Source organism: Vigna unguiculata, chromosome 9 (assembly GCF_037176805.1).
Source record: "Vigna unguiculata cultivar grain cowpea cultivar isolate G323 ecotype 2 chromosome 9, ASM3717680v1, whole genome shotgun sequence".
NCBI lineage: Eukaryota > Viridiplantae > Streptophyta > Magnoliopsida > Fabales > Fabaceae > Vigna > Vigna unguiculata.
Genome location: NC_140800.1, coordinates 1,946,384 through 1,960,486, shown reverse-complemented (window position 1 = coordinate 1,960,486; position 14,103 = coordinate 1,946,384). Strand labels below are relative to the sequence as shown.

The window sequence follows — 14,103 nt, the reverse complement described above, 5'->3', positions numbered from 1 at the left end:
TTGTAGATGAATATTTGATTGTTTGGATTAAAAAAAATATATTGTGATTTAAGTGGATGTGAATGAAAATTTTTAGTGTATAATATAATTGATAATATTTATTTAATTTTTATTTTTAATAGATAAACTTGTATGATTATAATTTTATCTTTCATGATAATAAATTTAAATTTTAGTTAAAATAACGTTAAAATGAAATCGAAAAGTTATTATTTGAAATTAGAAAATTTAAATTTATTTCTAATTATATTAATTTTGTTATTATATTATATTATTATTGTTAATATTATTATTCATTAAATAAATAAATAAAAAGTTAACTTGTAATTGTAACATTCCGTTTTAATAGTTTTTATACTATCAAACAAAACATTATATTATGATAATTAAAAGCATATGATAGGAATAGATTGGTATAAAATATCAATACGGTCATCCAAAAATAATCATACATGTACTGTATATAATCACAGCCTATACTAAGAAAGGGTTATATAACACCTCACACCTAAGCAAAACATGGAGTAAATACTATTGTTGGAAATGCTCATGCCACAAATCAACCCCTGTCCATGAGAGGTGTATCTTTACCTGCACTTTTATCTGCTCACACCAAATTGTAGGCGATCATTGCAAAGGAGAAAAGACACAAAAGAGCAAACATATGTAAGAAGGGTAAGCTAACTTAATTAAGACAATTCATGTAACTTATTAAATAGACATCAATCAAGGCTTATCACATTTATCAGAATTATTCAACCACCACAACCACCGCACATATACATGACTCTAGACTCAATATCCGGATTATGTAAGAGACATTGGAGCTCTTGGTGGCTTACACATGTGACAGTTCCCAAACTCTGCAGAGTTTTGGGCACAAGGGGTTATCATCCAACCACTCCCAGGGTAAGTCCCCTTCGTGTCTATGACAGATCGAGTCCATAGACTAGGACCTCCTGCTACTCCTCCTGACATAATCCATTATACTCTATATGAGTCTTAATGGTTATTAAAGCGTTAGGATACCACTAAAACTGAGTCCTCATGTCCTTATATTCACAAAAACCTTCCTTTTTAGAATTTTCCTTAAAATCCTAATTCAATCACATTCTCTGATGAACCAAATCCACACAATTTCATCACGTATACTATCATTCATAAAAACTCAAGCAGAGAATGAACAAATATCACATCAATTCACTTAGTATAGCTTCATTTAATTTAAAACAGAGAAATAATTAAATTCTGCAGTGAAACTCACTCAAGCTAGAGAATCTCGCCTAAGCTAGAGAGTTGTCATACTTAGGCGAGTCACTCTCACCTGGGCGAGACCCCAAAAAAAGAGCAACTCCAAATTTGAGCGAATTCTCGCTCAGGCTAAGCTGTTTCGCTTAGACGAGAGTGACTCTCGCTCAAGCGGAACCAGTTCGCCTAGGCGAGACCTCACGCAACAATACGGGTGAATTTCTAGTATTTTCGCTTAGGCAAGAGCTGCTCGCCTGGACGAAACCATCTGAATCTCAACCTGTTTTCACATGCAAAACCACACAATTCATCACACACAAATGATCCCAAGCATCAATCAAACACAGAATCATGCAACCCAAGTTCTCTATGACAATTTTTATCCGAAAATTGAGCAGGAGGTTAGCTTCCCTTACCTTTTTTTGGTTAATGCTTTGGTGAAATCAACCTCAGATAGTCGATGCAGAAACCTTTAGTTCAACCTAAAGAATTCATCACCAAGTCATAGAGAAAGAAGGAATCCTTGATTAAACCCATAACAAACACAGAATTTTGAGCTTAAGCTGGAATTGAACCCGAAAACGGAAATGGAGACTTACCTAGAAGGAGGGGAGCTGAGAGTGGAAATAGCAGGAGGCTCTGTTGAAGTCACTCTTCCAGAATTTGTTCCAGATGCAAAGAAGGGTTTTAGATGGAGAGTGATCAAGGGTACTGTGTAGAGAGTGATGGTGAGGCAAAGAGAGATAAAACGCAGGAGTAGAATATATATGTGTTCAGTGTATTTTGCAAAGGAGAAGAAGAGAGAGTGCAAGAAAAAGGAGCATCAGAGTAATGATTAAATTACATAAACGAGGTGATTTGATTTTTCTTGCGTATCTCTTGAGTTGATGGACAACATCATTCGTAAATTCGTAAATTAGCATTTACAATTAGATACAAATCATCTGAACCAAACATGCTCCACATCTGTTTTTCTGTCTATGTATCTCTGTGAACAGTACTTTCTATCTTTGTATCTCCGTGAACAGTACTTCTTCGGTGGATCCAAACATAACATTAAATTCAAAATCACACCAGGCCAAAGGAAACGAGTGAATGAGTAGGACTTGAAGTCTCTTCCAAAATTGAATCGAACATGATACCTTACTCTTTTAAAATTTTCTGTGGAATTTCGAAATAGGCAAAATTTCCCTGCTTCCATTTGGAAATACTTTATCTCATTGCTATATCACTTTTTCCATGTCAACTATTAATTTATGTATCAAATTCTTTGCATTTCCATCTCTCCTCTGTGTTGTACTCAACTCAATCCACCTCCTATTGCCTCAGCTATAATTTTAATTTTTTGCCTCATGTAAAAGGAAAGTAGACATATAAAACGTAGTATTTGGTCCATTTGGGGCCTAACTCAATCAATCAATCATGAATTTCCGCGGCATCACGTCACATCTAAATGGTGGAACGGCCACGTGGTTCCTTGTTTCAATAATGCCAAGACTTTCTGCAAATAAATTACATTACCTTTTCCTTTTCTTCCAACTTGTTCCTCACTTTCATTCTACTCCTGCCAACTCATCTTTCTTTCATGTCAACCATTCTTATCATCGTCATTGGTATGATTTTAACTTGTCATATGTTGTTGTTTTCATACTTCTGATTTTTGTTGATTAAGCCTGAACAGTAACACATATATTATTACAGTTTCTGACTAAACTGTGCTAAAATATCGCAGGGGTCTTTTTTGTAGTATTCTGTATTTTGATATGGCTAAAACCCAAATGCCCCCCAGGAGTGCTTACTCCAGAGTCACGATTTATGACACTTGCCATGGATAGATTTTTGAATGATATGGAAAGAGAGAAGCCAACCAGGTTCAATGACCAACATCTAAGGATTGCAACTGATAACTACTCTTACTTGTTGGGGTCAGGAGGTTTTGGATCAGTCTATAAGGGAATTTTTAGCGATGGAACCATTGTGGCTGTGAAGGTTCTACATGGGCGTTCAGACAAGAGAAACGAGGAGCAGTTTATGGCTGAAGTGGGAACAATAGGCAAAATTCATCACTTCAATCTGGTTCGGCTATATGGATTTTGCTTCGAAAGAAACCTGATAGCACTGGTTTATGAATTCATGGGGAATGGTTCTCTTGACAAGTATCTTTTTAACCAAAACAATGTCATAGGATTTGAAAGGCTTCATGAGGTTGCAGTTGGGACAGCCAAAGGAATTGCTTATTTGCATGAAGAGTGCCAACAGAGAATAATACACTATGACATCAAACCAGGAAATATTCTGTTGGATGGAAGCTTCAATCCTAAAGTTGCTGATTTTGGTTTGGCCAAGCTTTGCAATAGAGAAAATACTCATCTAACCATGACAAGGGGAAGGGGGACTCCTGGTTATGCTGCACCAGAACTCTGGATGCCAAATTTTCCTGTGACTCACAAGTGTGATGTTTACAGCTTTGGAATGCTGTTGTTTGAAATCATAGGGAGGAGGAGAAACCTTGATGTTGAAGTTGTTGAAAGCCAAGAGTGGTTTCCAATGTTTGTGTGGAAAAAAATTGATGGTGGAGAGTTGAAGGGGTTGATAATAGCATGTGGAATAGAGGAGAAAGATGAGGAGATAGCTGAGAGAATGGTTAGTGTTGCTCTGTTGTGTGTTCAGTATAGGCCTGATTCAAGGCCTGTGATGAGTGATGTGGTAAAAATGTTGGAAGGTTCAGTGGAAGTTCCAAAACCTTTGAACCCATTTCAGCACTTTATGGATGGGAATTTCTCTGCTCATACAACAGATACTGGTGGTTCTTCTGTTGTTTTAACTGACTCTAGCATTGTACATGCTACTACTTGATGGAGTATTAAATGATGTGTAGAATATTTTCCTTTCTGCTTCTTTGATTCTGTTGAAAGTAACTGTTCATGTGTACTATTTTGGTTTCTTTTACCATACTGTTCTTTTCAATTTTCCTCTGAACTTTTTATGAGTGAACTGCTATGTATGTATACAAGTGAAGCAAACTGTTAGCCTTTTCTCCATGCATATCATAGCAATCAAAAACAGTTTCCCAGTTTATTTAGTTTTTATCATACCAAAGTATAGATTTAAGAATAAGATTAGCTTGCAAAACATAGTTTGGTATGATAAGAAAATAAATACTTAGTTTATTTAGTTCTTATCTCTTATTTTAAATACTTACAGGTTAGAAAATAAAAATAGAAATGTTAATAATAATAGATATGTAGTTTTTTAAAGTAAAATTTTACTTAAAAAGAATAAAATGTCTGAAATCCTTCATATTTCTCAATTGGTGTTTATTTGTAAGAGTTTTTCTAATTAATGTTGATATAATTGGTTTCCATACAATTGATGGACATTTTGAGGAAAATTTTGGAAGGTTTATCATCAACAAGACATGAGTCAAATTCAAACAAGGGATTGATAACATTGATATCATTTCAACTCAAATTCTTAAGCTAATAAGTTTTAGAGTCTTCTTTGTTATATGTATATAGATATTTTTATCGAAAGAAAAAGTTAAGGCAAAAAGTTTATTGATCTATAACATTCTCAATTTATATACTGTTCAACTTGTCTATTTCAATACAAGGTGGTGATACTCCTCCAATGGATACTTGAACTACACAAGGCTAAACATCACTATCAATCAAACAAATATTGATTAAAAATTAGATACTGAAATAACATTTGCAAGGAAAGAACAGAAAATTTTCTCTGAGGACCCTTTCTTATGTTTACTGCTAATATGTCGTTTTTATGTATAAAAAGTGAAGCCAGCCTGGGAGAATTGTACTAGGAAGGTTTTCTTCGGTGAAAACATTGGATTTTTCGTATAAATTTAGATACTATATGTTGTTCCTCATCATTACTTTGGTGTATTAAAATTCTTATCTCTTCTCTAATGTCAACACTCATCTTCAATAAATTTGAAGTTGCGGCTTTAGTCTTCGTCGGTAGGATTCAAACCTTAGATGTATTTTTGTTTTCATCTCATTCTAATATTCTGTGTTTGTTTTTTTATTCTGTCACAAGATTTCTAACTCAGCGTTTTGTTTCAGTTGTGCTTTCAATAGTAGTGAAGGTAGGTATTCTGATTTATGTGTGTCAGAAAAGACAACAGGTTCGTAACAGATTAAGTGCAGATTCGGAATTTCTGACACTGACCATGGATAAATTTCTGAATGACATGGGAAGAGAGAAACCAACGAGGTTCACCGATCAGCAGCTAAGGATTGCAACAGATAACTTCTCTAACTTGTTGGGGTCAGGAAGTTATGGATCTGTTTACAAGGGAGTTTTCAGTAATGGAACAGTGGTGGCTGTGAAGGTTCTAAATGGGAGTTCAGACAAAAAAATTGAAGAGCAGTTCAAGGCAGAAGTAGGAACAATTGGAAGAATTCATCATTTCAATCTGGTTAGGCTCTATGGATTTTGCTTTGAAAGAAATATGATAGCACTGGTTTATGAGTACATGGGAAATGGCTCTCTTGACAGGTATTTGGTGAATGACACAAACAACTTAGGATATGAAAAGCTTCATGAGATTGCAGTTGGTACAGCCAGAGGAATAGCTTATCTGCATGAAGAGTGCCAACAAAGAATAGTCCATTATGACATAAAACCAGAAAATATTCTCTTGGATGGGAATTTCAACCCTAAAGTTGCTGATTTTGGCTTAGCCAAGCTCTGCAACAGGGAAAATACTCATCTGACCTTGACAAAGGGTAGAGGAACTCCTGGTTATGCTGCACCAGAACTTTGGATTCCTAATTTTCCTGTGACTCACAAGTGTGATGTTTATAGTTTTGGAGTACTGCTATTTAAAATCATTGGCAGGAGAAGAAACACTGTTGAGGAACTTGCTGAAAGTGAAGAGTGGTTTCCAATGTTGGTTTGGAAAAAATTTGACACTGGAAAACTGGGGGAGTTAATAATAAAGTGTGGGATAGAGCAGAAAAGTAGAGACATTGCAGAAAGAATGGCTAAGGTAGCTTTGTGGTGTGTGCAATATAGGCCAGAATTCAGGCCTGTAATAGGTCTTGTGGTGAAAATGCTGGAAGGCTCAGTGGAAATTCCAGAACCTATGAACCCATTTCAGCACATGATGGGTGAGATTTTCATTGCACATCCAGTTCAAGAATCACAGACTTATACAACAACTACTTTGTCTGGTTCTATTATGGTAACTGACTCCAACATGCTACGTTCTACTCCTATAATGAGCAAGTATGAGATTGAAATAGCCCCTGCCACTTTGTGATGGATGAAATATGCTGTTTGATGAAAGTTTTCCATGGGATGAATAAATTGTTAAATATTCTACTTTGGTGAATTCAAATGTATCCATTTCATATACATGTCATGATTTAAGGTGAGAATGTTCTTCTCCTTTTGTCCCTAAACTGTTTAGAGTTATAAAAACAACTTTGTTGTCTCAGAAGTGAAGCTATATAGTGACAAAAAATGGAGCACATGACTCTGCAACATCATGTTGCACTGATTAGTAAATAAAATGAGTTATGGTTATACTACCAGACTGGTAAATTTTATAATAGCAATAATTTGAAAACTAATCATCTCACATGAAAACTAATCAAGAGCGCTCAATCTCCTAATTATGCCTTTAGTATTAAACTTAATATTAATATAACTTTATAATTTTGATCGAGAACATAATGACTCTAACACATTTAAATAATATATATGTGATCCAAAATTCTAACACTTGTACGAACAGTGATCATCTCAAATGAAAACTAATCAAGTGCGCTCAAGTGACAATCCAATTGTAACATTTCAACTATAGGACTTTTAAGTAGAAAGTGTGGTACTTTGAAAGAATAATTGATTTTGGCTTAGTGATAAGTGTTTGATGAAACCATTAGTATCAAAGCCTCCAAAGAAACAATTACTGACGAATTGTAACTGAGTCAAGTCACAGTCGAATCATAATTTTTATGAATTTAAATCATTTCACCTATAATCACAACTAAAATTGAATATGCATATACAAACACTTTAACGACACATTATTGTGCATTGTAAACATAACCTCCTTTGGAGTAAAAAATACCCGAATTTGGAGTACCTTTTGGTATAACTTTCTTAGGAAAAAGATTCCATTATAATTGATGCATTCCCATTCTTGAAAAATAATTCATCCCTCCAAGATTTGTCATTTAAAAAATTTGCAACATGTTTAAGTAAGGGAATTTCATCTGTATTATCATTTTTAACAAGCAAGTGAAACAAAATTTTGACTAGAGATTTTACATTTTATAATCTATATATGGAGCTTGCAACATGGTCTAGGAAAGCTCCCATTTCAGCTTTCTCATTCAATTTAGATCTTTTAGCTACTTCACTCTCATGTTGATCCTCTTTCACAGTCTCATCCGAAGCTCCTCAAAGGGTCATCAACATAGAAAACTTCACCTCTCTCCATAGGTTATGTTATAGATAGTCTTAAAAGATGCTTCGACCAATTAGATCATAAAAATCGTTTTTTTATCAGCAATAACAAATATATATATATATATATATATATATATATATATATAGGGACAATAGGGTTACCCCAACCCAAATAAAAAAAAAAAACAAAGTAGGAAGAAAAAGAAGAAGAAAAAAACAACAAGAACAAATCTGAACCATATTTCTTTCTCTCCTATGACTGTTGTCCACCAAATTACAAGAAAACCGTATAATAAAAAAGGAGACTAGAGCATGAACTTGATCTACCACTTTTAATGTCAGTATGGATCCTGCATAGAATCATAAGCAGAACACCACACACCAGTGTAGATTCCAATACCAGAAAAAAAACAAGTCATGTCAATATAATTATTCTTGCTATCCTGATAAGTTTTTACTATGCAAAAACAAAACAAGACTTAAGCAACACAACACATATACAGATAGAATTCCATTCTGAACCTATTGTAATCAAAAAACATTACCTTCACGTTCCCACCCCATCAGATAATATAACAGTCTACTAATACAGGGATAAGAAATGAGTCCACCACCAACCTAAACAGAAGAGCCTAATATTTACTAAAAATACAAAGATTGTAAACACATGGTTAGACACAAACACCAATCAGAATATGAAACATGATATAATTCATCAATATATTTGGTGAATGGAAAATGAACCTAAAAGCGACAGGAAACAAGAATTTATCCTTTAAATTCAACCTGTTATATATATACACGGGCTGTCAGCAAGTTATTACTTCTAATGGATATTTAGCTAGTTAGTTTCAAAGTACTATGCCACAGTTTGTTTTTGTTTTCTTCATTTCTTAATTGTTGAAACTTCTATAGGTTTCATCCAAACTATATCATTAAAAATCGTTTAGTACGAGGTACGAGAGCCAACTTAACCAAACTAGTATGTAAATGGTTGAACCTAAACATTTGCCAAAAGCGCCAACCATAAAATTTTCAAATACTCAATGAAGAAATTCTTGTGTCCATTAACACAAATATTTGTTTTCTCTAGAAGCATATAAAACTTTTTTAAGAAAGTTTTACTTGCTTTTTACGCATCTGACAGTGTTAAGAGGAATAAAAATGAGCATACAAGAGATTCCTGATAACGTTCCAATGAAAATTCTCACTGGCTTCATTAGTCGCTCTCATCTCTTCTGGCTAATTATAATTTATCATGTGTTACTGTTATTATGTCGTTATTTCGTGGAGTAGAATATTCTACAAACATAAAATGAATATTATTATAGGTACCCTATAGGAGAATGGTATATACTAGGAAATTGGAATTATGGAACATTAATTTTTAATATTTTTACTTTGAGGTCAGCTTATTTTTTTTTAATTAATCAAAAACAAAATTTTATGCATTTCTTTGTTCAACAAATAATAAAAATAAAAAAACTAAAATATGCAAAAGATCAGTGTATTTTAAATGTGATAATACAAATAGCCAATAAAGAATTTGAAGTCCAATGTAGCTTCACTGACATTAATGAAATTTTTTGTAGTTTTCATAATAAAAATAAAATAAATTATCAGGCGACTTGCATCCGTTCTTTGACCGATATGAATCTATGAAAGTTAATTGTCTTGTAGTGGATAAATGCATGGAATTTTGCATATAAATTTAACTACTGTGTTCCTTTCCTTCAAACAATTCCTGCAAATCACTTTGGTAGTTTGAATTGTTATCTTGTCAAATGTCAACTGGTGCAGTAATTGGGGTCATCATCATAGTTGGTAAGATTTTAACCTGTGGTATTTTTTTTTTTTCAACGAATTCAATTCTCTTCAATGGTTGTTTTCCAAGCTTTACTCACAGGATTTCTAATTATAGATTAAAAATTTGCAGTGGTGATTTTGGTGAAGATAGGTATTTTGATCTGTGTGTGCAGAAAAAGAAATCAGAAGAATGATAGATCAGTACTTCCTGGTTCAAAATTTCTGACTCTGACTATAAATAAATTTCTTAACGACATGGAAAGGGAGAAGCCAATCAGATTCACTGATCAACAACTAAGGATTGCAACTGATAACTACTCGAACTTGTTGGGGTCAGGAGGTTTTGGAACAGTTTACAAGGGAATTTTCAGTAATGGAACCATTGTTGCAGTGAAGGTTCTGCGAGGGACTTCAGACAAGAAAATCGAGGAGCAGTTTATGGCAGAAGTGGGAACCATTGGCAGAATTCATCATTTCAATCTTGTAAGACTCCATGGATTTTGCTTTGAAGAAAACCTGGTAGCACTGGTGTATGAGTACATGGGTAATGGCTCTCTTGATAGGTACTTGTTCCATGAAAAGAAGACCTTAGGATATGAAAAGCTTCATGAGATTGCAGTGGGAACAGCTAGAGGCATTGCTTATTTGCATGAGGAGTGCCAACAAAGAATAATCCATTACGATATAAAACCAGGAAATATTCTCTTGGACAGGAATTTCAACCCTAAAGTTGCTGATTTCGGTTTAGCCAAACTCTGCAACAGGGACAACACTCATATTACCATGACTAAAGGTAGGGGAACTCCAGGTTATGCTGCACCTGAGCTTTGGATGCCCTTTCCCATAACTCCCAAGTGTGATGTTTATGGTTTTGGCATGCTGCTATTTGAAATCATAGGCAGAAGAAGAAACATTGATATCAAACTTGCTGAAAGCCAAGAGTGGTTTCCAATAAGGGTTTGGGAAAAATTTGATGCTGGTCAACTGGGGGAGTTGATATCAATCTGTGGGATAGAGGAGAAAGATAAGAAGGTTGCAGAAAGAATGATTAAGATAGCTTTGTGGTGTGTTCAGTATAGGCCAGAATTAAGGCCAATAATGAGTGTTGTGGTGAAAATGCTGGAAGGTTCTGTGGAAATTCCAGAACCTGACAACCCTTTTCAGCACCTCATGGGTGGGATTGCCATTGCTCATCCAGTTCCAGTTTCACAGACCTATAATACAGCAAGTATTTCATCTGCTTCTTCTGTTATGGTAACAAACTCCAGCATTGTATGTGCTACTCCTATTATGAGGAAGTACGGCATTGAATTAGCCTCTAGCAATGTGTGATGCAGATTATTTATAGCTACATGATGAATCAAGTTGTAAAATATTTTCATTTGTGTTTGTAATCGATTATGGAGTTATTTTATTTCTAATCTTATTGTAGTATATTTCTAATCAAACTTTCAGGGCTTGTTATGATATAGCTTCTGTCTTACCTCTAAACACGTTTTGAAGACGAGAAATTTACAATCATAAAGCTTCCTATTGATTCTTGTTTTTGGTAATAAGCAAGAAGTGGTAGAGTTTCTCAGGAAAGTGGGTTGCTAGGAAACTCTCTCTTATTGGTCGTTGTCATCTTTTTGGTTTCTCCGTCATGGAGTTCCTTGTCAATTACTCAATCGAATAGATAACAAAATGTGGTTTACTCTATACATGACATTAGTATAATCATGAACTCTTTTATATTTAATTAACAATACCGTAGGAGGATGGTGCTAGGAAAATGGAAATGCTAAACTTAGTGTTTGTCGTTATTGAATTCAAACATATTTGCTTTAAGCCGGCTAGTAAGATTGCTAGCCAGCTTATTCAATCAAGAATAGAATATCCATGGATATAGGGACCCTGTAATGTAACAATCATTTGATATCTGAAACTTGAAACTTCCGAAGATGTACATATATATTCATTGTCACATCTGATTTTTCACATAAATCAAACATGGACGCTGGGGCTCTCATAGGTGTAGCTGGTAGGATTCAAACACAAAATATATACATACATACACACACACATATATATGTATATATTTCTTTTCTTCTTGTATGTTGGTTTTAAATGATTTTCGCTAAATTTCTGACGTGTTGGTATTGCAGTTCTGTTAGCGTGGTTCGTGATTCTCAGCCTGGGTTGTTTCTGTAAAGCGTCCAAAAGAGAAAGTGAAGGGTTGTCCGAAATGAATTTTATCCACATTGAGAATATTTTGAGGAACATGGAAAGAGAAAAGCCAATCAGGTTCACTGGTGAGCTGCTAAGGATTGCAACAGATAACTACTCTACATCATTAGGGTCAGGAGGTTTTGGAGAAGTTTACAAAGGAAATTTAAGTGATGGAACAACAGTGGCTGTGAAGGTTCTACGTGCAAATTCTGACAAGAGAATCAAGGAACAGTTTATGGCAGAAGTGGGTACAATTGGAAAAGTTCATCATTTCAACCTTGTCAAGTTGTATGGATTTTGCTTTGAGAAAGACCTGACAGCACTGGTTTATGAGTACATGAGTAATGGATCTCTTGACAAGTATCTGTTTCACGAAAACAAGACTCTGGGATACGAAAAGCTTCATGAGATTGCAGCTGGGACAGCGAGAGGCATTGCATACTTGCATGAAGATTGTGAACAAAGAATAGTCCACTATGATATCAAACCAGGAAATATTCTTTTGGACAAGAACTTCAATCCCAAAGTTGCTGATTTTGGATTGGCTAAACTCTGCAACAGGGACAATACTCATATAACTATGACAGGAGGAAGGGGCACTCCTGGTTATGCTGCACCTGAACTTTGGATGCCATTTCCTGTGACTCACAAGTGTGATGTTTATAGCTTTGGAATGCTGTTGTTTGAAATCATAGGGAGGAGAAGAAACCTTGACATTAACCTTCCGCAAAGCGAAGAGTGGTTTCCAGTGTGGGCTTGGAAGAGATATGATGCTGGAGAATTGGAAGTGTTAATGAATGCTTGTAAGATTGAGGAGAGGCATAAGAAGATGGCAGAAAGAATGGTGAAGGTAGCTTTGTTTTGTGTTCAGTATAGGCCAGAAACAAGGCCAATTATGAGTGATGTGGTGAAAATGTTGGAAGGTTCAGTTGAAATTTCTCAACCATCTAACCCGTTTCAGCACATAATAGAAGGAACTTTTCAGGGTTCTTCTGATCATGCATCCCGAACTGATGTAAATACAAGTATCAATTCTAGTTCTTCTTTTATGGTAACCGAACCAAGCATTGTATATGACATTCCTCCGATGAGGAATGATATTGAATTGGTCTCTACCATTGCTGGTTAATAACAATGAAAGTTCTGCATTTCTTCAATAAGTTATCAGATATTTCTTTTCTGATATATGTTTAATTGTTCTTTTGATTTTTGTTTTTATAGATAGTAGAATAGAACACAAGCGAGATGGTTTAGTAAGTTATACGTATTTCTCATCTTATAAATAAAAAGTATTAGTGATAAATATATTAAATATATTGTGAACAAAAATTACATTTTTATATTACTTATTAATTACATAAGGATTAGTAATGATTAATTTTTTACAGTGCATGACTTTTAATATATTATATAAAAGAAATTTTAAAAATATGAAAAAGTGTAGAGCTGTCAAAACGAGTAATCCAACCCGACCCGGTTCGACCCACCACGGGTTGATGATTTAGTGAACAAACCCAACTCGACTCACTTTTTAGCGAGCAAAAAAAATCGAACCCGACCCAGTCTACGGCGGGTTGGTGGGTTAAACAGGTTGGCTCACGAAAAAATACAATTTTTTTTTTATTTTTTTTCAATTAAAACTAAATTGTAATTCTAATTAAAATCTAAATAAACTTTAAGAAAATTCAAATATAAACCAAAATTAAAAAAATACAAATTATTTATGTGTTGGATAAAAAAACAACCTAACATCACCTAAATGTAAAGTCCAACTTAAAAAAAAAAACACTTGTGTGACTCTTTTATCTGCGGGTTGGTGACCCGATTCACCACGGGTTCAACCCAAGTGAGCCGGGTTCTAAATGAGCCGTGTCAAAAATCAAGCCGTATTGAAATTTGTAAAAAAATTTTAATCCAACTCAACCAAAACCCGTGATGAGCCGGGTTAGCTCGCGGGTTCCAACCCATTTTGACTGCTCTAAAAAACCCCTTAATAATTTTTCAAAGATAAGATCGTACTTTGTAATATATATATATATATATATATATATATGTATATATATACATATATATATATATATATGTATATGTATATATATATATATATATACATATACATATATATATATATATATATATACATATATATATATATATATATATATATATATGTATACATATATATATATATATATATGTATTACACCAATTCAAAATTATAATTATAATATCAAAAGTAACTTATTGTAATTAAAAAGTATCAAATAATATTCATATTTTCTATCTAGTTTTAAAAAAAAAATTAAAGGATGAATTTTTCATACAAATAGCATAGATTTTTATTTTATTTTTCAGATAACATAAGTTTTTATTTATGCAATCAGCATTATTTTAGTTCGGAAT

At 33.9% G+C, this 14,103-nt stretch overlaps 3 protein-coding genes, 1 long non-coding RNA gene and 1 pseudogene across 6 annotated transcripts; 4 read left to right on the top strand and 1 right to left on the bottom strand.

Annotated features, from left to right (window-relative positions):
• Nucleotides 1-398: 398 nt before the first annotated feature.
• Nucleotides 399-2,125, bottom strand: LOC114164292 (uncharacterized). 2 transcript variants are annotated; one of them, XR_003599525.2, is made up of 4 exons: nucleotides 1,848-2,125; nucleotides 1,665-1,730; nucleotides 1,265-1,528; nucleotides 399-603 (listed from the first exon to the last, which is right to left on the bottom strand). It is a non-coding gene; the product is annotated as an uncharacterized LOC114164292 (long non-coding RNA). The 2 variants fall into 2 exon arrangements; XR_003599526.2 differs by having other exon boundaries at nucleotides 1,325-1,528.
• Nucleotides 1,988-4,293, top strand: LOC114164291 (rust resistance kinase Lr10-like). Of its 2 annotated transcripts, none has more exons than XM_028048899.2 (2): nucleotides 1,988-2,101; nucleotides 2,981-4,182. In XM_028048899.2, exons 1-2 carry the CDS (start codon nucleotides 2,080-2,082, stop codon nucleotides 4,102-4,104), a joined length of 1,146 nt encoding a protein of 381 aa, XP_027904700.2. In that variant the 5' UTR covers nucleotides 1,988-2,079; the 3' UTR covers nucleotides 4,105-4,182. The 2 variants fall into 2 exon arrangements, with proteins under 2 accessions (XP_027904700.2, XP_027904699.2); XM_028048898.2 differs by lacking the exon at nucleotides 1,988-2,101 and adding an exon at nucleotides 2,756-2,861 and having other exon boundaries at nucleotides 2,981-4,293.
• A 118-nt stretch (nucleotides 4,294-4,411) lies between these two features.
• Nucleotides 4,412-6,678, top strand: LOC114164824 (rust resistance kinase Lr10-like). Its single transcript, XM_028049598.2, has one exon. It carries the CDS (start codon nucleotides 5,174-5,176, stop codon nucleotides 6,530-6,532), a length of 1,359 nt encoding a protein of 452 aa, XP_027905399.1. The 5' UTR covers nucleotides 4,412-5,173; the 3' UTR covers nucleotides 6,533-6,678.
• A 2,715-nt stretch (nucleotides 6,679-9,393) lies between these two features.
• LOC114164452 (G-type lectin S-receptor-like serine/threonine-protein kinase At1g34300) lies at nucleotides 9,394-10,926 on the top strand. The gene is made up of 2 exons (XM_028049128.2): nucleotides 9,394-9,510; nucleotides 9,623-10,926. The coding sequence occupies exons 1-2, from the start codon at nucleotides 9,471-9,473 to the stop codon at nucleotides 10,822-10,824; spliced, it is 1,242 nt and encodes a 413-aa protein (XP_027904929.1). The 5' UTR covers nucleotides 9,394-9,470; the 3' UTR covers nucleotides 10,825-10,926.
• Nucleotides 10,927-11,467: 541 nt separating this feature from the next.
• On the top strand, nucleotides 11,468-12,841 carry LOC114162625 (rust resistance kinase Lr10 pseudogene; annotated as a pseudogene).
• The last annotated feature ends 1,262 nt before the right edge of the window (nucleotides 12,842-14,103 follow it).

What these genes read in the sequence shown, in the direction of transcription:
- LOC114164291 (XM_028048898.2), top strand. Translation starts at nt 2,834, where the DNA reads ATGTCAACCATTCTTATCATCGTCATTG. An exon ending in CATTCTTATCATCGTCATTG is followed by an intron (nt 2,862 to 2,980) that starts GTATGATTTTAA and finishes AAAATATCGCAG; the next exon opens with GGGTCTTTTTTGTAGTATTC.
- LOC114164824 (XM_028049598.2), top strand. Translation starts at nt 5,174, where the DNA reads ATGTCAACACTCATCTTCAATAAATTTGAAGTTGCGGCTTTAGTCTTC.
- LOC114164452 (XM_028049128.2), top strand. Translation starts at nt 9,471, where the DNA reads ATGTCAACTGGTGCAGTAATTGGGGTCATCATCATAGTTG. An exon ending in TGGGGTCATCATCATAGTTG is followed by an intron (nt 9,511 to 9,622) that starts GTAAGATTTTAA and finishes AAAAATTTGCAG; the next exon opens with TGGTGATTTTGGTGAAGATA.